General features: G+C 43.2%; 1 protein-coding gene across 1 annotated transcript in view; it reads right to left on the reverse strand.

Annotated features, from left to right (window-relative positions):
* Nucleotides 1-21356, reverse strand: part of ATP8B1 (ATPase phospholipid transporting 8B1) — a 71017-nt gene that overhangs the window by 40963 nt on the left and 8698 nt on the right. The window contains exons 4-14 of the mRNA XM_065406631.1: nt 12547-12645; nt 12397-12458; nt 11850-11922; nt 11668-11738; nt 8836-8918; nt 6663-6821; nt 6216-6304; nt 5193-5383; nt 4080-4288; nt 2103-2146; nt 1766-1922 (exon numbers count right to left, since the gene is read on the reverse strand). Coding sequence (XP_065262703.1) covers nt 1766-1922; nt 2103-2146; nt 4080-4288; nt 5193-5383; nt 6216-6304; nt 6663-6821; nt 8836-8918; nt 11668-11738; nt 11850-11922; nt 12397-12458; nt 12547-12645 — 1237 coding nt within the window. The remainder of the gene's footprint in view (nt 1-1765; nt 1923-2102; nt 2147-4079; nt 4289-5192; nt 5384-6215; nt 6305-6662; nt 6822-8835; nt 8919-11667; nt 11739-11849; nt 11923-12396; nt 12459-12546; nt 12646-21356) is intronic.

Consider the following 21356-nt stretch of genomic DNA (forward strand, 5'->3'; position numbering starts at 1 on the left):
TATTTTAGTAACTGATGCCCTTGTCTAGTGTGCTGCATTTATAGACAGTTGGGACTTTAACAACCCCGTGCTTTGTAGCAATCAAGGGCCATATGCGGTGTTTAATATTCTACACTTTTGATTTCTCTGTATAACTCAGGATCCATTTTTACTGTGGATTTAATTAAAAAAAAAAAAAAAAGGAGTTGGAATGGTCTAGCAATTCAAAGACAGAATCTGGGAGCTCATTTAATCCCTGTCCTGGACTCCTTTCAAATAGGCAAGTCACTGAACCTCTCTTCCTCAGCTTCTCCATCAGTAAAATGGAGATAACAGAACTTGGTTACATACAAGTGATTTTTATTTGTAGAATCTTAATTTCTCATTTATTTCACTGCAGCATTTTGGAAGATAAACAGCCTCAAAACAGAAAGCTGTGGCCACATTAACCATTGGAAAAAATTAACTTTAATTAGAGAAGACCAAGAAAAGCAGGCACAAAGTTACAGTGAATAAAGTCATAGATTCCAAGGCCAGAAGGGACCATCTAGTCTGACCTCCTGTATAACACAGGCCACAGAACTTCCCCAAAATAATTCCTAGTGCAAATTTTTTAGAAAAACATTCAGTCTTGATTTTAAAATTGCCAGTGATGGAGAAATCTACCATGATCTTTGGTAAATTGCTCTTATGGTTAATTGCTCTCATTTAAAAATGGATGTCTTATTCCCAGTCTGAATGTGTATAGCTTCAGCTTCCAGTCATTGGATCATGTTAAACTTTTATTTGCTAGACTGAAAAAATCCATCAAATATTTGTTCCTCATGTCTCCACACAAGTATTTATAGATTGTAATAAAGTCACCCTTTAATCCTTCTCTTTGTTATGCTAAATAGATAGAGCTGCTTGAATCTCTCTCTCTACAAGTATGTTTGCTTACCTTTTAACCATTCTCCTGGCTCTTCTCTGAACCCTCTCCAATTTATCCACATCCTTCTTTATCTTAATCTAGTTACTGAATTCATATAAGACCAGGACAACAAAGTGGCTGGAAAATTCAGCACTTTGTCCCCTCCTTTTGCATACAAAGTATGTTTGGACTCAGACTTTTATCCTTGCTTCCACAGTTCACCACTTCTCCCCACAGCCACCCATCTGCACCCTTAACCTTTATTCATTCTTCAGATTGCAAAGTTCAACATTCCTCTTTATTCAACTTAGTCCTCTACGGCACTGTATATATTTGTGCATATATTAAAACCATTATGAGGGGGAAAAGCACATTTACTGAAGGGGAAAAGCATCTATAGTCCCAATCATGCCAGCACATAAACAAATACTTAACTGTTTATACATGAGTTATCCCACTGAAGATTAACTTCAAGTGTGTGACATTACACATGTGTATGTAAAATCTGTGCTTATACTTGTGTGTTTATTTTACCCTTTATTTGATGTTAATGCTTTTGAAACCCTGTACACCAAATACAGGTTTTCATAGAGTGAAGTGTAATACTGCGAAAACACTAAGTCCTCTGTATTTTGTATTTGTAAAACTTAGATTCAGAAAATGTTTATTGAAGCAGGTATTTAATATATATTTATGTCAAAATTGTGACAATTCAAAAGTCAAATCTGAGACTTCATGGCACATGTAGAGATGGGCATCTTTAGCGCAAGCACTAGCTTAGGATTTATACAATAGCCTGGTGTTCCATCTCACTTGTGTGAATGATGTTAAAGTTGAAGCTACCATGTGTCCATTTTACACAAGCAGAATACTCACCATCAGAAGCATCCACCATTACCGTGTGGCAAATTGCAAGCAGAAAAAAGAATTGTCGAACTTCAGTCTCCTTTCCACATCTAATTTGTTCTATCAGATAATGATCACAAAACGCGAGTTTCCCATCTGCATACATGTTCCAGCTAAAGTCAACTTGCTGGATTAGGAAAAAATGAACAGAATTTGAGGTGAATGCAATTACTTCATGCCTAGATAAAAGCCTCTCATTACTTGGGGGGCAAAAATCCCCTAAATTAAAAGAAAAATAAAATCCTAAACCTCCTATTTCAAAGCCCGTCTTCAACACATTCTTAGTGAAACAAGTCAACTGACTTACCTCTTCATGGTTTTGATGTTGTCCAGACTCATCCCTGGATTCTCCTGTAATGGAAACAATATCGTTCTGCAATCTTAAAGGTGAGTATCTGACAATTTCAATGACTAGTGCTCAAAGTAGACAGAATACAAATTAAAGGGAATTTCAGTGTATCTAGGTTTTTATATTGGCACCCATCATTTCACAGTATATAGGGTTTAATTTTCAAAAGTGCTCTGTGTTGGCTTAACTCTGTTTCCACTGAAGTCAATGGTAAAACTCCAATTAACTTTAAATGGGAGTACAGCTTCAAAATCACAGCCAGCATTAGAGCTTGTGGGAACCTGATTTTTTGTTACATCACAGGAATTTTTTTTTTTTTTTTTTAATTTTGTTAACTAAAACACCAAAAAAACCAAAACCAAAAACAAACAAAATTTGTTTTGGGTTGATTAAAACGTTTTGTTAAAATTTTACTTTTCATTTTAGAATATATAATAAATTAAACCAAAAGTAGTTTCAAAATGAAAGGTCAAACATGCTGTTACAAAAAGGTCAAAAATTGAACTTTTGACTTTATTGAAACATCTTTTCCACAAAATTTGGTTCTAAATGAATTTCTGAAAGGCAACATATTTCAGTGAAACATATTGCTTTTCAGAAATCAGCATTTTCTGAAAGACAGAATTTTCCTTTGGCAAAATTTCCAATAATTTCTACTCAGCATTGACTTAAATACCAACTATAATTTTTTTTATGCTATGGATCTTTTAAAAATGGCTAAAAAACAACAGCAATTTTGAATAACTTTAGCAGCAATCATTTAGTCAGGAAAGTTTAACCAAAACTGGCATATCTGCACCCTGCAGGTGAAGCAAGAAGTAGAACCAGCAGAGCCCATGGACCAGAGCTGGCCAGAGGATGACCATTGCATTTCATGACAATTTTTGAAGTTTTAAATATGTTTTTGTTCCTCACAGGAACCAAATCAGGCAGAGTTTACATCCCAGATCACTCTGAACCAGGCAGAGTAGGATCTTGAATCTGGGTCTCCCACAACCCAGGCCACTGCCATAGCCACCAGGTTAAAGAGTCTCTCTCTCTCTTCTTCTCCCTTCTTGATGAAAAACTTAAATCAAAACAGAGACAATCGCCATGAAATATTTCAGCTTTGACAAAACTAACGTTTTGTCAAAATATGCTGTTAGCCAAAAGTGTTCCAACCAGCTTAACTAGACAGGCACAGACCACGCAAATTGAGACTGAAAACCAGCATAATGGTGCCTTGTCCCTTTTTCTGCTCCCTCTGTAAAGCTCCTTCAGAAATTGTACTGCTCACCCCTCTACCCACCAATTAGCTCCCCCAAAATGGAGATTTCTAGAGTCCAGAGTGCGTGAGTTAATGCTGATTGGATCATCATTAACATAGCCACAAAGTGTTCTGTGGGGTTAGTGTGCAAAGTGCCCGATTCCCATAGCCATCTCCCCCCATCCCTGCCCCTCTGTCTACTACACGCAAGCTGGGAGTGTGGAGAGTGGAACAGGGGAGAAAATGTTTTTGAAGAGGCAATCTCATGTTCATCCCTCAGAACCAGCTGGATCTCTGTCCTTGTAGAAGCAAAAAAAGGTACCATACCCTTTATATTTTGGGGGTTGAGAATATCAGAATTTTCACAGTGGAACACACTTGTGTCACTGAAGTGCATTAACAAATAAGCACTTAATATAGTGGGCATGCAACAGTTAAGATTGAAAAACAGTTGCCAGTAGAGAGGCGTAATAGTTAGCAATGACCCAGACTTGCAGGGATGGTGTCCCTAGCCTCTGTTTGCCAGAAGCTGGGAATGGGCGACAGGGGATGGATCATTTGATGATTACCTGTTCTGTTCATTCCCTCTGGGGCACCTGGCATTGGCCACTGTCAGAAGACAGGATACTGGGCTAGATGGACCTTTGGTCTGACCCAGTTTGGTTGTTCTTGTGTTCTTATGTACTTACCGTATGTTTGTCCATTTATGCAGCATTTTTTGAATGCCATGATGTTCTGTGTAAGCGTTCCTGTCTTATCTGAGAAGATGTAGTGGATTTGTCCAAGCTGTTCATTCAGAGTGGTGGTTCGGGCCTTAGCAGGTGTATCCTTCTCCGGGTAATACATTTGCAGATCCCAGTTTATAAAATAGCTTTGGCCTAAACGAATCACTTCAACACTAATTGAGTAAAACACAACAGCAAGATCATACCAATTAACAGGTTGCTATACATTAAAATGCAAAGACATTATATAGATCTATCAAGTTCTGAATGGATTTTCAAGGACACCAGTAAAGCAAATAAACCCATGTTATCGGATGTGTTAATATTTAGAAATTATACAAAAGGAGCTAGTTTATTTCCAAAAACTCACCCAGGATACAAGGTACTCAAAACAATCGATTCAAAGTGCACAGCTCAGTTTAAACAGCCCAGTACAAGTCAGATAAGAGACCCGAAATGGAGCATGTCAAAGGTGATCCCATATTAACACCACTGGAGAGAAAACTATATTCAATAGTAAAATGTAACTAGAAAGTAGACATCATCTTGGGGGCTAATTGAATACTAGACTGACAGCCAAAACTCAAAGTACTTTTCAGTAAAACATGAAGTGTGAGCCAGTTCTCCGTCTTAAAAAAGCTGAATGTAGAACATATGAAAAAATTCAACATAGGGCCTAATCTTGTAAGCAGCTTCTTCCATACAGTTTCTCAATAGGAGTGTACAGAACTAGCTTACACACAGAAGTAAATTCTTTCAGGATCTGACCTATCACTGTACATTGTTTGAATATTGGAGAAGTAATTTGTTCATGTTTACAATTTACCACCACACAGTATTATATTTATTAAAGAGGCCAAGTGTTTTTAACATTAATTTTGCATCTTTCAGTCAAGATTTGTACAGCCTAGTGACACACAGTATGGCTCACCTTCCTTTGAAAATATCAGTAAGAGGAAAAGAACACAACATCTTTTTGGGAACGGGGGATTGGAGGAAACCGCATCAAATGGAAATACAATTAATTTTACTCCATACTCACCACATTTTCAACTTTAAAAACAAAGATTTAGTTACCTCACATAGAGAGAAATGGGAACCATAGTGTTAAGAACAATGATGTAGCCCCAAAAATTAAGGAAGCCACGGTACGGAGGGCTGTAGTCTTCACCATCATAGAGGTACCAAGAAGTATTGCCAATCTGCTGCTCCCAATAAGTGTGTCCAATAGCAAGGCCAGCTGACAGGAGGATCAATACAATAAAGATCTAGAACATAAAGTGCCAAGAGTGTTCTTTGTAAGTCAATGGACTTATTTGCTAGGCTGGATTCCCAACCTTGACCTCTGTGAAGATTCTCATGAGACATATTCTTAGTAGTTATTCAATAAAAGGAAAAACAGATCTACTAGGGCAACCTTTCCCTTGAAAGTTCTGTTTTAAAAGAGGACATTTGCCAAGATATTAATAATTACAAAGACACTACGTCCTTACCTGTGTTACTAACATATGACAGATTTTTCCTCAAATTGACCTGTGTTTGAACTGAAGACATTTTTAAGGTCTAATTTTCACATTTTACTATATGCAGATAGCTTAACTGTTGCATTTTAATTCCGTTTGGAAATGAAACTAGCAACAGTGAAGTGCCTGGGGGCCAATTTTTTTTTTTGATTTAGTTCAAGTCTAACTTAGCCAAAGTTTATAACATTGCAGGTGAAATGTTTAAAATTAATTTTAAAATAAAAAATGAGCATGTGTTAAAAAAAAAAAAAATCAATGAAAGTTTGTTTACTCACTTTGTAATGGTTTTCCTTTATAATAAGGCCTCAACCTTACTTGCTGTTCTAGACAGGCAGGCCCATCACTGACACAAAGCCCACTGACTTCATTGAGTGTCTAACCACAAAGTGGGATCCACCCATGTGGAACTTGCAAGGTTAGTGCCTAAATTTGGGCCTGAACATACTTGATAGTATGTCGCACTATGAATAATGATTATTGAAACTAGGCATAACAGGACAACATTCACACCTATACAGTATGAACTCCAAAAATGTAACAGAATAATAAAAAAAAAAAAACAATCAAAGTCTGTTACCGTGTAAACCATGTAGTTCATGAGAGAGTCAATTTTAGTCCTTTTAAATCTGGTCTTTCCACTGTTTTTCATTATTTTTGTGTCTCCTCCTAAAAAAAAAAAAAAAAAAAAAAAAAACACAAAAACAAAACTCATAAAAATAAAAAGAAAGACATCAAGCGTGAATATCGTTTCATAAAAAAGTGTACTAGACCTTGTAAGTTTGCAGACATAGGGTCTGATCCTGTAGTGTGCCGAGTGCTGTCAAGTCAAGACTCTGATACAGGAAACAACTGGAATTGAAGATTCTGCACCTTTTAAAGGTGGAGTGTTCAGGTATCTATCCTTCACACAAGAGCTTCAATTGAAGTTAATGGAAGTGCCTATGCTGGACAGTTATGGGATGCAGCTTTTACCTAGTGATCTTGCTGTACTTAATTCATATACTTCTGTTTGTTAGATAAATACCTGCAAATATGACCACTCCATGGCAGAAGTCTGTATTCCTGATTTTACAGCCACGCAACAAAATTTTATCAGCATCCAGTGGATAAGTCCTGCTTCTCCAGAATAATGTTCCTGTAAACTTGTCTAGGCGATTATTGGGTTCTTCACATTCAATAAAACCTAATAAAATATTAAAATTTAAAAAATGTAATGATCAATACCAATGACGTTATGAAATACTATACAGGATTTTACTTTAGTCCTTTTACAGGAATAGCATTGGATTCTGTTACAAAAAATACAGCATTTAAAAGCAAAAGTTCTGAATGAAACATTTGTTTGAAGATCTGAGTGCAGATATTCAATGCTATATTGCCAAAAATGTTGAATATGGTGAATCCATTGGCATTTTACTTTAAGTTCATCCGCAGACTACAAATACACAGTATACAGCAGAACTATTTTCTCGCTACAATTGCCATGTTGTATTCAGCCCTCAGTTAAGCTGACTTTCAGCCAATATCTTTACTTGAGTATTTCCCTAACAGTGAAGGTGATCAATATGGGAGAGGAATGTAGGTTTCTCTCTTACTGGATCGCTTACACTCCAGACTGAGGCTATTATTCATTATTTGATGTTATTTTGCTTTTGAGACTTAAGTGGCAATGACCCAACAAGAAAAATACATTGTCATGCTGATAACATGCATGTGGTAAAGATATTCTTCCAAATTTGAATCTTTTGGATGCGAGTGCAGAGCTATTGGCCAAGATTTTTGAAAACTCATGGCAATCGGGGGAGGTCCCGGATGACGGGAAAAAGGCTAATGTAGTGCCCATCTTTAAAAAAGGGAATAAGGAGGCCAGTCAGCCTCACCACAGTCCCTGGAAAATCATGGAGCAGATCCTCAAGGAATCAATTTTGAAGCACTTAGAGGAGAGGAAAGTGATCAGGAACAGTCAGCATGGATTCACCAAGGGCAAGTCATGCCTAACTAACATAATTGCTTTCTATGAGGAGATAACTGGCTCTGTGGATGAGGGGAAAGCAGTGGATGTGTTATTCCTTGACTTTACTGTGGGAGACCGTATCAAAAACTTTGCTATTCTTGCCAGCAAGTTAAAGAAGTATGGGCTGAATGAATGGACTATAAGGTGGATAAAAAGCTGGCTAGATCATCGGGATCAACGGGTAGTGATCAATGGCTCCATGTCTAGTTGGCAGCCGGTTTCAAGCGGAGTGCCCCATGGGTTGGTCCTGGGGCCGGTTTTGTTCAATATCTTCATTAATGATCTGGAGGATGGTGTGGATTGCACCCTCAGCAAGTTTGCAGAAGACACTAAACTGGAAGGAGTGGTAGATTCGCTGGAGGGTAGGGATAGAATACAGAGGGACCTAGACAAATTAGAGGATTGGGCCAAAAGAAATCTGATGAGGTTTAACAAGGACAAGTGCAGAGTCCTGCACTTAGGATGGAAGAATCCCATGCACTGCTACAGACTGAGTAGCTAGGCAGCAGTTCTGCAGAAAAGGACCCAGGGCTTACAGTGGATGAGAAGCTGGATAGGAGTCAACAGTGTTCCCTTATTGCCAAGAAGGCCAACGGCATTTTGGGCTGTATAAGTAGGAGCACTGCCAGCAGATCGAGGGACGTGATCATTCCCCTCTATTCGGCATTGGTGAGGCCTCATCTGGAGTACTGTGTCCAGTTTTCGGCCCCCCACTACAAGGAGGATGTGGAAAAATTGGAGAATTTTAGTAAAGAAATACAGTTCTATCTCAGGTCCCAACAGGAGGGAATGTGAAATTTGAAAAATAAAATACACTTTGTGTTTGCACAGTAAAATTATGTTTAATATTAAGAGTAATAGAAACTAGTCTACAGGTTCCCAATATAAAACACTTTGTTTTTTTACAGAAAACATTGGAATGGAAATGTTAGTTTAGAATCTCCTTTCTCTCCTCATCAACATACTGCAGAATGTCCATGATACAAAATCTTGTCTTTCAGATTGTATTGTTGAGCAAAATACAATTTTCAGTCAAACCAGTTACTTGTACTGCATACTGGCGTAAAAATAGAACCATATACATATTACCAACAGCCCAGTCTGAGCTCTACATTTTGTTTAACTGTAAGTTATTCAAGCTACATTTGAGCAATTGTAATGAGAATAAAGTGTTTGCACAAACCATCAAATTCTGCCATTGCACTTTCTTCTTGGAGATATCTGTCTGTTACCTCAAGTGACATTTTGAACTTTAAGTTAGTTTCACTAAAAGAAAGAAGAAGAAGAAAAAAAAGTTACCAAAACCCGAAAAAAGGAGGAAAATTTGAAGTAACACAAACACACACACATACGTATGCAGCAATTATCTGTGCACATCCACTTTGAGAAAATGGTAAAATAGCACATTTGCAAACATTACATTAATGCATCTGAAATTCTCACAAATTGCACAAGGAATTCTAACAAGAAAGCTTGCTCATTTCTCCCCATAATGGATATATTGATTGACTTACGTTCACTGTAAATAAGGAAATGTGAGCCAAGAACCTCTCAGTGCCAACTGGCAAGGGGGTGCAGAGGGATTACAGGACTCTTCTGAGTCTGATACACCTCTACCCCGATATAACGCTGTCCTCGGGAGCCAAAAAAATCTTACTGCGTTATAGGTAAAACCGCATTATATCGAACTTGCTTTGATCCACCAGAGTGCACAGCCCCCCCCCCCCCCCCAGAGCACTGCTTTACCATGTTATATCCCAATTCATGTTATATCGGGTCACGTTTTATCGGGGTAGAGGCGTATGTACTTTCTAGTTCACCAGAGAATGTCACTTATGGTCTCAAATGAAAGCCGGTGTCGCTCCGTGCATTCATAGCATTTTGAAGTGTATGTACAGGTACTATGTAAGGAGTGAGTATATATTCTCAAAATACATTCCTAACGTCTGTATCAAGGTGCTGGTCACCAGCAAAGGTGAAAAATAGGTTTTCTGTCAGACAATACATGTTTATCTGTATGTTTATAAATAAATGGAGAAATGTCTTGTTCACAAAGGGTCTCCTATGATCACTCTAAATGGAATGCAAAGGAAGGATTGTGAGGACTTCAGAAATAAACTAACAGGAAGAGAAAAGCAGCAGGTGGGAGGAAACCCTATCTGGAGGTGTACATTAAAGGTTTGCTTGAGTATATCTGGGGGAACAGGGGAGTTGCCTGGGTACCCTTCACTGAGGAAGTAAAAGGACAGTGATTTTGTTTGTTTCATGAAAGAGGGGTCTCAACCAGGCTTAGCTGAAAACACTGGAGAGAACTTTAGATGAGAAACTTATTTGGACAAGAGAGTAAATTGTTAGTTAAGTATAGTCTCTAGAAAGCACATTAAGATTTTTTTATATGTACCCATTTGTTTCCAGTATTCTTACTCACTCTCACTTCAATCTTTATTATTTAATAAATTTATTCTTGTTTTCACAACGAATATATCTAAGTGCTGTGGTGTGGAGCAAGTTGAATCTTGCAAGCTGGTGTACACTGTTTCTTTGGGAATAGCAGGCCTGGTAATCCAGTGAGTGTTCAGTGGATAAGGGGCTGGGGATGCTGCAGGCAAAGCTCTGTATTCAGGGCTGGTGTGTGCCTGTCGCTACCCATGTGGAAAAAGCAAGATCTGCTGCTGCCAGGGGCTGGTGGTTTCAGGGAGCTGATCCACAGCAGGCTTCATGATAAAAAGCATGTAATGGTCAGATGCCTCACAACCCTGGGTACCCTGAGGGAGCAACACCATAAAAAGAACCCAGTTATACACTACTTGTAGAAAAACAGACCCAAAGTGGGAAAGCTTTGGCAAGATCTTGAACTCTTAAATTATTTCATCAAGAAATGTAAATAAGACAGAACAAACACCTCAGAGTTCAAACAAGGAGAGTCTCAAATGGTGTAATATTCACCATTCAGCCACACCACACACCAGGATGTGCCTTGTTGCTTTGTGATTTCTCACCTCAGAGGCACTGTCAGCACAAAGTGCTGTTTCCAAATAAGTGAATTAGGTTACATCTGTGCACGTACTATTATGTCTTGATATCATAAAATAAAATTCAGAAAAATTGGTTTTAGTTTATTATAACCTTGTATTAATAGTATTTCATTGCCAAAAGGAAAAAGGTGCAAAGGCACTGTGGAAAAAAAAAAAAAAAAAAGCTTTCTACACATTGTTTCTTCCTCTACCTCATTAATTTTATAAGGGTTCAAGAGATTATCTTTAGACTCATATTAAAGCAGTAACTAATGATTTGTAAATTTCCATTTTTAGAGGTTCCCTGCACGTCTCTTTTCCCAGTACATTTCACAAGATCCGTGCAGCTGTAATTTTCCACAGTATTTTGCCTAGGGCTGCTCAGCTTTTAACTGCTGTTGTTGGAGGCGGGGAACAGGACGTTAATACGATGCCAAACGGTAAAGTTAGTGGGATGAACGTAAATGCTCAAAGCCACTGCTTTCCTGATGCAGTAGTTAAGCTTAAGGAAGCTGTTGTAAATAAAGAAGAACCTAAAATTAACTAACTGACAAAATTAAGAGCTCTAGTGAAAGAGAGCAAAAAAACACACTCTGACTGCAATGTCTGGTAATCCAAACGGACTCTATACATGATTTTATAGAGTTGTAATGTAGGGAATAAACATGTGGCCCTCAAGATCAATAGAAGTTGTGTGGCTAAATCACTGCCAGACGAAAATTTACTCTAGCGTATCTCACTAGTGATCCATATTATGCGGAGTCCAGGTCACCTGGACTTCATAAAAGCCATTCATTTTAGGGAGAATACAAATTAAGATATTTATGAAACAGTAATAACAAAACTCACACAAATTAATGACCTTAAATTTGCCAGGTCTAATCACCTTGGTATATAAAGAATTTCACTACTTTGGAATAATATTTCTGCAACACACACTTCGGCCCTTTCACCATTAAACCAAAAATGACATGTAAGAAAGCCCGTAAAAAGAGCCTTACCCATCTAGTTCAGCTGTCTCTACGTAACAAAGGCTGTTGGGTTCCGAGCTGGACAGCAGCAGAATATCAGCCTAGTCAAAACAGTACAGTAAATAAATGAAAGCCAAACAACATTGCACCAGAGACAAACTCCACGCAAACAAGAAATTTATTTTTTTTTAAAAATGAGGCCATTCGCTTACAGGAACAAAGGCATTTTTCTCCAGACGAATGATATCTCCAACTTGAATATCTTTCCATTTAGCAGTTTTGAACCTAAGTGTCAAATATTTTTTAAGATTAGTAGTATTCATTTATATATCATCTTCAAGTGTATGGCATCTTCCCTAGCAGACTTCCACAGTATCAGAGTAGAAGAGCCTTATATCTCAGGAGAGAAACATTCCTTATTCAAACAGTTCCTGATGACTGAAATTCTTAAGAACTGCAATGCAGGCAAGCTTCATCATTTAACACACATGAATATTTCTGCCTTTTTCCCAAAAACTCTCACTTGACACAGATTCAGTGGTGGATTTTTTTTTTTTATGTGACTGTTCTTTCAAACCACAAGAGATTGGATGTAGGCAATTAACTTTAATTGTTAATAGGAGTTACACATAAGAGTCGATAAACAGTGGAGAACTGCAATCTAAATGTACAATATAATCTACAATGTAAGTTCTGCAGGAGTAATCAGTAACTAGTAAAAACATTGCTTTCAAAGTTAAAGCAAAAACTTTACAATACCTTCCATCCCTGATAACATCACATGTCCGGTTATTAATCTCATTATCCATTCTATGGCGAGCCTTAAGGGGACAGGAAAAAGGAGTATGTTTACTCTTACATATTTAAATAACTTGTCATCAATTTTAACATTAAGAAAATATTTCTTACGATGTCATCCACTAGATCTTTGATTGCAGTTATCCCAAGCACCAAGAGCAAAGGCACTAGCGTTGTATACCACGATAAAGTAGTTATCTGAGGAATTGTCTGTGAATGTGAACAAAGATCAGGAAACAACTTGGTGAATCACTTTAGTGGCAAAAGGGACCAACAGATCATCTAGTCTGACCTCCTGTACATCACAGGCCTCAAGCACCACCCAGCACCTACACACTAAGCCCAACAACCGAAATTAGACTGAAGTATTACAGCCCACAGGAAACTACATTATTATGTGACACAGGCAGAGAATATGAGGGACTGAGGTGCACCCTGCCAGTGGCCCCTGGAATGGCAGTGAAATGATTACATGAGCCAGATAATCCTGGCAAGTGACCTGCACCCACATGCTTCAAAAAAGGTTATTCTGGAACTATCTACTTTCGGTAAACCCACATTGCATTACATCCCCTTTATTATTTACTTCTATGAATTTAAATTATATTTTTCCTTTCACAATTTGTTCTAAAGCCTTTTATACTACTGAGATCATACTAACAGGTCTGTAATTGCCCTGATCACTTCCCCCCACCTTTCTTAAATACGGGGATGATATTAGCATTCTCCAGTCATATGGTACTACCCCCATAAAAGATAGATTTATTAAAAATTCTTGCTTCTGGACTAACAGTCTCATATGCCAGTTCTGGAAGAGGAAGTTACTTATCTATAACTGGAAGTTCTTTAAGATGTGTGATCCCTATCTGTATTCCACGGAGGGTTTATGCATGTACACCATGCATTCAGAGATGGAGATTTAAAAGTAGCATCCATGGCTCCACACATGCTCCCTGACTCACTTCACAGCTTCGTCCGAGGTGATAAAGGGCAGGGAGGATCAACTGTGTCTCCAGTTCCTTCTCCACTGCAAATCAACAGATCTGCAGCAGAGGGGAAGGAGGGTGGGAAGCAGAATACAGATAGGGACCACACATCTCAAAGAACCTCCAGTTACAGGTAAGTAACCTTCTCTTCTTCTTCAAGTGATGGTCCCTATTGTATTCCACTGAGGGTGACTAGCAAGCAGTACCTAAGTTGGAGGAGGGTACAAGGATGAAGATGGGATAGATGAGCGGAGGACAGCTGCAACAGAGGAGGCATCCGCCGTTGGGTCCTGCATTAAGGCATAATGCACAGCAAAGGTGTGAACTGAACTCCACCTGGCCACTTTACAGATATCCCAAAGCAATAAGTCATGGAGGGAGGCCATGGTCAGAGCCTGGGTTCTTGTTGCATGGGCCCACCCTTGAGGGTGGTTGGAGGCCAGATAATTGATAGAGTGTAATGCAGCCCAAAATCCACTTAGAGATTCATTGTGTTTAGATTGCCTGCCCCTTAACTCTTTCGGCTATTGCGACAAACAGCCTGGGGGATTTCCTGACCGGTTTCATCCTTTTCAGGTAGGACAATGCCCAATGGACATCGAGGGAGCGGAGTCACCATTCCTCTTCCAAAGCATATGGCTTCATGAAGAAAACAAATAAGTGAATGGATTGATTAACGTGAAATTGGGGGGATGACCTTTGGCAAAAATTTGGGATGCAGACACAGGGATACTTTATCTTTATGGAAAGTCATGAAAGGAGGGCCTGCCATCATGGTGCCAAGCTCACCAGCCCTCACTGATGTGACAGTAACCAGGAAGGCAACTTTCATGGAGAGGAGGGACATTGAACATGATGCCAGCAGTTCAAAGGGTAGTTTCGTTAGCACAAATAGGACCAAGTTAAGATCCCATTGGGGAGCGATGGGTTGTACAGGTAGGAAGGTTCTAATGAGGCCCTTCCAAAAACCGAACAGTCAACAGGTAGCTAAAGATGGAAGGCCATTCCACGGAGGGGGAGGGTGCTAACTGCTGCTCGGTGGACTTCGAGGAAGCTGTGGGCAAGACCCAATGCCTTCAAGGACAGTAGGTAGTCAAGGAGGAGGGGAATCCCCCCTGCTTCTGGGGAAATCCTTTGTGTTCCACCCAGGAAGCAAAATGTGTCCACTTGGCTCAGTAACCACATTTAGTGGAGTCCTTCCTGCTGCTAGAAAGGATGTTTTGCACGTCTGATGAACATGTCCACTCTAGAGAAAATGTCTATCCAAATACCAGGCTTTGAGATGGAGCACCTTTGGATTAGGATGGCTGATGCTGCCATTGTGCTGAATCAGGAGATTAGGGACAGCAGGGAGGAAAGGTGTACATATGGTCAGCATGTGCTAAAATGTCCTGGCTGGCTCAAGTATAGCTTCATTGATAGACAATGCAACTCTACCCTTAGGGTAGAAAAATGCCCATAAGAAGAGATCTTTCCACTGTGGAGAAGTCCACTGCTCCAATGCCAGTACTGAGTACAGAGAAGGTGCCCTTAACTCTTGGGAGATTGGGAAGAGCGCCAGGTGGTGCAGATCTGATGCCGATGAGTGAAGGATGTCTAGGAGCTGATGTTGGGTACCCTGGACCTTCTCCAGAGGGATGTAAAGCTCCCCTGCCACCCTCCATAGAAGATCCTGAAACTGGTGGAAGTTATCTGGGGTTGAAGGGGGTGCTCAAGCCACTGCCGCATCCGGAGAGGAAGACGGGAATCTTTCCTGCTCCATCGGTACCATCAGAACTGGGCTGAGTGACTCTTCCTCCATCACTGGTGTTGAGCATCTGCAGGAAGGTGCATGAGATGGGAAAATTGGTGAAGTCTCCCTTGCTGACTATGGGGCTCCGAAGGAGGGTAATGGGGCCAAGGTCCCCAATTGGGCCAGCATGACGGATTCAGTGGGTGTTGTGATGGACCCCACGGTGTGGGAAACCAGTGGCTCTGTGGCGGCTACAGCAGAGGATACTGCCATGGTATAGATGGCTTCCTGTATTAGTCCTCGTGGTGGTATGGGATGGACTGACTCTGCCCATTAGCGGACTCATCTGAAGATAAGATAAGATAAGAAGATAAGAATTAGGAGACATTTTCCATAGGCGGTACTGTTGGAACCAGGGGAAGTGTGTAGATCACCAGAATGGGATGTGTGTGGTGTGCCAAATGCAGCATGTCCTAAAGGGAAGACACAATATCCCTAGAGGTGGAGGGTGTAGACAGGTGTGAAGATGTTGGGTCCCCCAGAGCAAACATATCCTGGGTTTCTGGAACTCTCCCTAATCTCCCAAGAGTGGCATCGGAGTGGGGGACTTCCCCATGATGGAAAAGTCTCTTGTCTTGTGGGGGCATCGATGCTGTCGATGTTGGCGATTCTGTCCCTGGTACCAGTGGCTCTGTCCTCTTGTAAGGCCTCTTCTCTTGTTTATGAGGCTTGGCATGTATTCCTTCTCCATGACGGGAGCTAGTAGATGGAATGTCCCCTTTCTTGGTCTTAGAGGAAGTCTTACTGCCATGGTTATCATTGCGTTTCCTTGCCTCTCAACTACGCCCTGGCGCGGGGCCCATAGCGGTGATACTGCCGGTGCCAGACTCGGGCTCCATAGCCAGAGGGGCACTCCTGGCTGTCTCAGGCAAATGTACGGAGATGGGTGGGGGGGTTCCGCAGCCTGGATCCGAATGAGGCCTCATGGCAACTTCCACGAGGTGCTTCTGGAGGCAAGGAGCCTGACCTTCTGGGGTATGGCTGAGGAAGGACTAGCAGATACTGCATCTGAATGCAATGTGGTTCTCTCCCAAGCAGTAGAGACAGTGCTGATATTCGTCACTGACCGAGAAGGAACACAGGCAGGAGGCACCGATGTTAAAGCCTGGGGTCTTCGGCAGAGTCCAGTACCCGTGCATTGGTATGAGGGGAGGGGTGGGAAAGCGTATGGAGAAACAATAAGCCCTCCAAACAACTTATTCTACTCTAAAACTACTACAGACCATCTAAAAGCAATAAAAATAGTAAAACTCTAAGGCCTGGTCTACACTAGGAGCTTATATCGAATTTAGCGCCGTTACATCGAATTAACCCTGCACCCGTCCACACCAGGAAGCTACTTAGTTCGAAATAGAGCTCTTTTAAATTCGACTTCTGTAATCCTCGAAAACGAGAGGAGTAGCGCTAAATTCGAAATGGCAATATCGAATTAGGCTAGGTGTGGATGGAAATCGACGGTAATAGCTCCGGGAGCTATCCCACAGTGCACCACTCTGTTGACGCTCTGGACAGCAGTCTGAGCTCGGATGCTCTGACCAGCCACACAGGAAAAGCCCCGGGAAAATTTGAATTCCTTTTCCTGTCTGGCCACTTTGAATCTCATTTTCTGTTTCGACAGCGTGGAGAGCTCAGCAGCACTAGCAACGATGCAGAGCTCTCCAGCGGAGTTGGCCGTGCAATCTAATAGAAAGAGGGCCCCAGCATGGACTGATCGGGAGGTCTTGGATCTCATCGCTGTGTGGGGCGATGAGTCCGTGCTTTCAGAGCTGCGCTCCAAAAGAAGGAATGCAAAGATCTATGAGAAGATCTCTAAAGCCATGGCAGAGAGAGGATACAGCCGGGATGCAACGCAGTGCCGCGTGAAAATCAAGGAGCTGAGACAAGGCTACCAAAAAACCAAAGAGGCAAACCGACGCTCCGGATCCCAGCCCCACACATCACGTTTCTACGAGGCACTGCATTCCATCCTAGGTGCGGCCGCCACCACTACCCCACCAGTGACCGTGGACTCCGAGGATGGGATATTGTCCACGGCCGGTTCCTCCTCGGAAATGTTAGGTGACGGGGAAGATGAGGAAGGAGATGAGGAGGACGAGGCAGTCGACAGCGCTTGCACCGCTGATTTCAACGACAGCCAGGAGCTCTTCATCACCCTTACCGAGATCCCCTACCAACCGTCCACAGCCCTTACCCCGGACACCGAATCAGGGGAAGGATCAAGCAGTGAGTGCTTTAAACATCTAAACATTTCATTTTAACATAAGTGGAATATTTATATTGTTAAGAATGGGCTTTTCAGTCACTCAGTTAAACATAGAAACTTTTATTTATAACAAAACAGGAATAATAACTATATCAGTAATTTGTTGTTCATGATTTAGTTGGCTTAGTAAACTTTTTACTACTAACTATGTATAGAAAATCAAGTACTGTCCGGATATTCATGATTAGTCCACAACACGGCCCCTCCACTCTGTAGTCCGTTATGCTCAACTTAAAGGAAAAGGCGGTCAATGTGCCCGGGAATGGACAGACAGTCCTCCTGTGATAGCTCCGCATAGCTCTCCTGGAGGTACCGCTCCAGCATGCGCACGAGGTTCAACGGCAGGGCAATCTTGTTTGGTCCCCCGTGGTAGCACACGTTCCCACGCCATGAGTCCATGAGGTAGTCGGGGATCAGTGCGCGGCACAGCATGGCGGCATATGGCCCAGGCCTCTGCATGCATTCACGCAGCATCCTTCCCCTCTCGGTCTCCGAGATCCTCATGAGGGTTATGTCACACATGACGCCCTGCTTTAAATTAGGGAGGGGAATGTTAGTATTTGGACTGCTTTACAGCCACGCGGTGGAGGCGGCAGAGGGGCAGCATACAGGGATCTTTCCCGGGGACAGCCGCGAGGTGGTGGGACAGGGGCAGAGCTCATGCTTCCCTGATTGCTGCCAGCAGAGAGTGGCCTTGCATTCAGTGCGAAAGGAGCCCAGTGCTACTATTACATGTTTAAGCTGCCACAAGTCTACGGCTTACCATGTTTTCCCGCAGCAGAAGTAGAGGTGTCCTGCAACGCTTCTCTGATCGCAACTGCAGGACCCCAGACACATAAGGCGAGGGCCGAAAATTCGACCTTGTCCTGAGTGCGCATGTGAAAGGTGCAGTGCATGGTGTTGTTCACAGAGAAAGACTATGCTCTTTGTTAGCAACTTCATTTATCTGTCTCAGGAATTTACTCCCTTTTTCCCATTCCAACAGACACATCTGCGAACGTCTCCCAACCCAGCCTGGCATCACACTCCCAGAGGCTAGCGCAGATTAGAAGAAGGAAGAGAAAAACTCGTGAAGACATGTTTTATGAACTTATGGAGTGCTCACGAGAGCAGGCAGCCCAGACGACACAGTGGAGGGAGAACTTGTCACAAATGCACAGAGCAGTCATGGAACGGGAGGAGAGGTGGCGCCAGGAGGACCAGCAGGCTACTCAAACCCTGCTTGGACTAATGAGGGAGCAAACGGAGACGCTCCGGCGCCTAGTGGATGTTCTGCAAGACCGGAGGCAGGAGGACAGAGCACTGCTGCTGTCTATCTCTAACCGCCCTCCCCCGCCACCAAGTCCCACACCCCCCTCACCAAAAGTACAAAGAAGGAGGGGCGGCAAGGGCCGTTAAAACTGTCAGTCGGCCACTGCACACTGCTGCAGCAATGGAAGGCTCTCGTTCCAAAGTTTGAAAAGTCCTTTCCTACCCATCTCACACTAGCCCATGTCCAAGTTTCCTTCCCCCCCCCCCCCTTTTCATGTGCGGTTCGTAATAAAACATCGGTTTCTGTTAAGTACTGTTTCCGAGAGTGTCTTTTGGAGGGGATTCTGTCTGAAGGGGGGGAAGGGGTTTGTTACTTGGACAGGACAGTCACCTGTAGCAGGCTACAGAGGCGGGGGCAGGTCCAGCATCAGGACACATACACAGCACAGTCACCAGTTACCCTGGTCAGTCTGGGAGGCGGTTTTCTTGTTCTGGGGTGCGAGGGGGATTGATCTGTGACTTTGTGTCGGGGGAGGGCAGTTAGAGATCCTATGCCGCGGTCCTTATCCTGGATCACAGAGCCACGCAGCAGGGGATCTGTTACCCTCCGCCCCCTGCCAGAAAGTCACTTGGCCGACACATACATCCAGTCCCGCCCAGGACTGCTGGCAGGCTGCGTTGAAACAACCAATGCAGCACTGCGGAGCCTGTCATTCCCGGACTTTAGAAGCATCATTTGCATCAAAACAGTAAGCCCGCCCCCCGCCACAGTCTGCGTCCCCGGTTTAAAACATTCCCGCGAAAACAGTAAAAAAGAAAACCTTGTTCATTAACAGAACAGAACAGATTTTATTTGTTGGGAAGGTGGGGAAGGGGGTATGTAACTTGGAAGGATAGTCAACAGTAACTGGGTAAAGAAACGGGGGCAGGTTCAGCATCTGTGTCCACAAAGTAAAAAGTCACTGGAGACCCTGTTCAGTCAGGAACCTGACTTTCAAAGCCTCCCTGATGCACAGTGCGTCCCGCTGTGATCTTCTAATCGCCCTGCTGTCTGGCTGGACGTAATCAGAAGCCAGGCTATTTGCCTCAACCTCCCACCCCGACATATAGGTCTCCCCCTTGCTCTCACACAAATTGTGGAGCACACAGCAAGCAGCTATCACAATGGGGATATTGGTCTCGCTGAGATCACAGCGAGTGAGTAGGCTTCTCCATCTGCCCTTGAGACGGCCAAAAGCACACTCCACCACCATTCTGCACTTGCTGAGCCGGTAGTTGAATAGTTCTTTCCCTGAGTCCAGTGCGCCAGTGTAGGGCTTCATGAGCCAGGGCATTAGCGGGTATGCAGGGTCCCCGAGGATGACTGTAGGCATCTCCACATCCCCAACAGTTACTTTGTGGTCCGGGAAGTAAATACCTTCCTGCAGCCGTCTACACAGACCAGAGTTCCTGAACACCCTAGCGTCATGAACCTTGCCAGGCCATCCAACGTAGATATTGGTAAAACGTCCCCGATGGTCCACCAGTGCTTGCAGCATCATGGAAAAGTAGCCCTTCCGGTTGATGTACTGGCTAGCCTGGTGGTCCGGTGCCAGGATAGGGATGTGAGTCCCATCTATAGCCCCACCGCAGTTTGGGAATCCCATCTCGGCAAAGCCATCTCTGATGAGCTCCACGTTTCCCAGGGTCACTACCTTAGATAGCAGTAGCTTGACGATTGCCCTGGCTACTTGCATAACAGCAACCCCCACGGTAGACTTGCCCACGACAAACTGGTTAGCGACGGACCGGTAGCTGTCTGGCGTTGCGAGCTTCCAGAGGGCTATGGCCACTCGCTTCTGGACAGTCAGGGCTGCCCGCATCCGGGTGTCCTTTCGCTTCAGGGCAGGGGACAGCAACTCACACAGTTCGAGGAAAGTCCCCTTCCGCATGCGAAAGTTGCGCAGCCACTGGGATTCATCCCAGACCTGCAGCACTATGCGGTCCCACCATTCCGTGCTGGTTTCACGGGCCCAGAATCGCCGTTCAACAGTATTAACAAGACCCAGTGACAGCGAGATGTCCTGGGTGCTGGGTCTCATGTTCTCAGAGAGGTCGGAGCTAGTGTCCGACTTCATGCCGTCACGGTAGTGCCGTAGCCTCCTCTCATGATTGATCTGCAGCTGCCTCTGGTACAGGTGGAGGAGAAGCTGCGAGGCGTTGAGAACTGCCACAACTGCAGCGATGGTCGCAGCGGGATCCATGCTCGCACTGCTGTGGCGTCCGCGCTGTCAGTAATCAGAAAAGCGCGCGAACTGATTTCCCGCCGGCGCTTTCAGGGAGGGAGGGAGGGAGGGCTTGAGTGACTGACGGATGACGACAGGCGCCCAAAAGCACCCTCGACACATTTTTTTACCCAGAAGCCATTTGGGGCTCGACCCAGAATTCCAATGGGCAGGGGGGACTGCGGGAACTGTGGGATAGCTGCCCACAGTGCACCGCTTCCAATGTCGACGCTTGCCCCGTTAGTGTGGACTCACAAAGTCTCACAAAGTCGAATTACTGTCCTTAGTGTGGACACACACGTTCGACTTAGTAATATCGATTCCACATAGTCGAATTAACTAAAATCGAAGTACTCTCGTAGTGT

Source organism: Emys orbicularis, chromosome 6, assembly GCF_028017835.1.
Source record: "Emys orbicularis isolate rEmyOrb1 chromosome 6, rEmyOrb1.hap1, whole genome shotgun sequence".
Taxonomy (NCBI): domain Eukaryota; kingdom Metazoa; phylum Chordata; order Testudines; family Emydidae; genus Emys; species Emys orbicularis.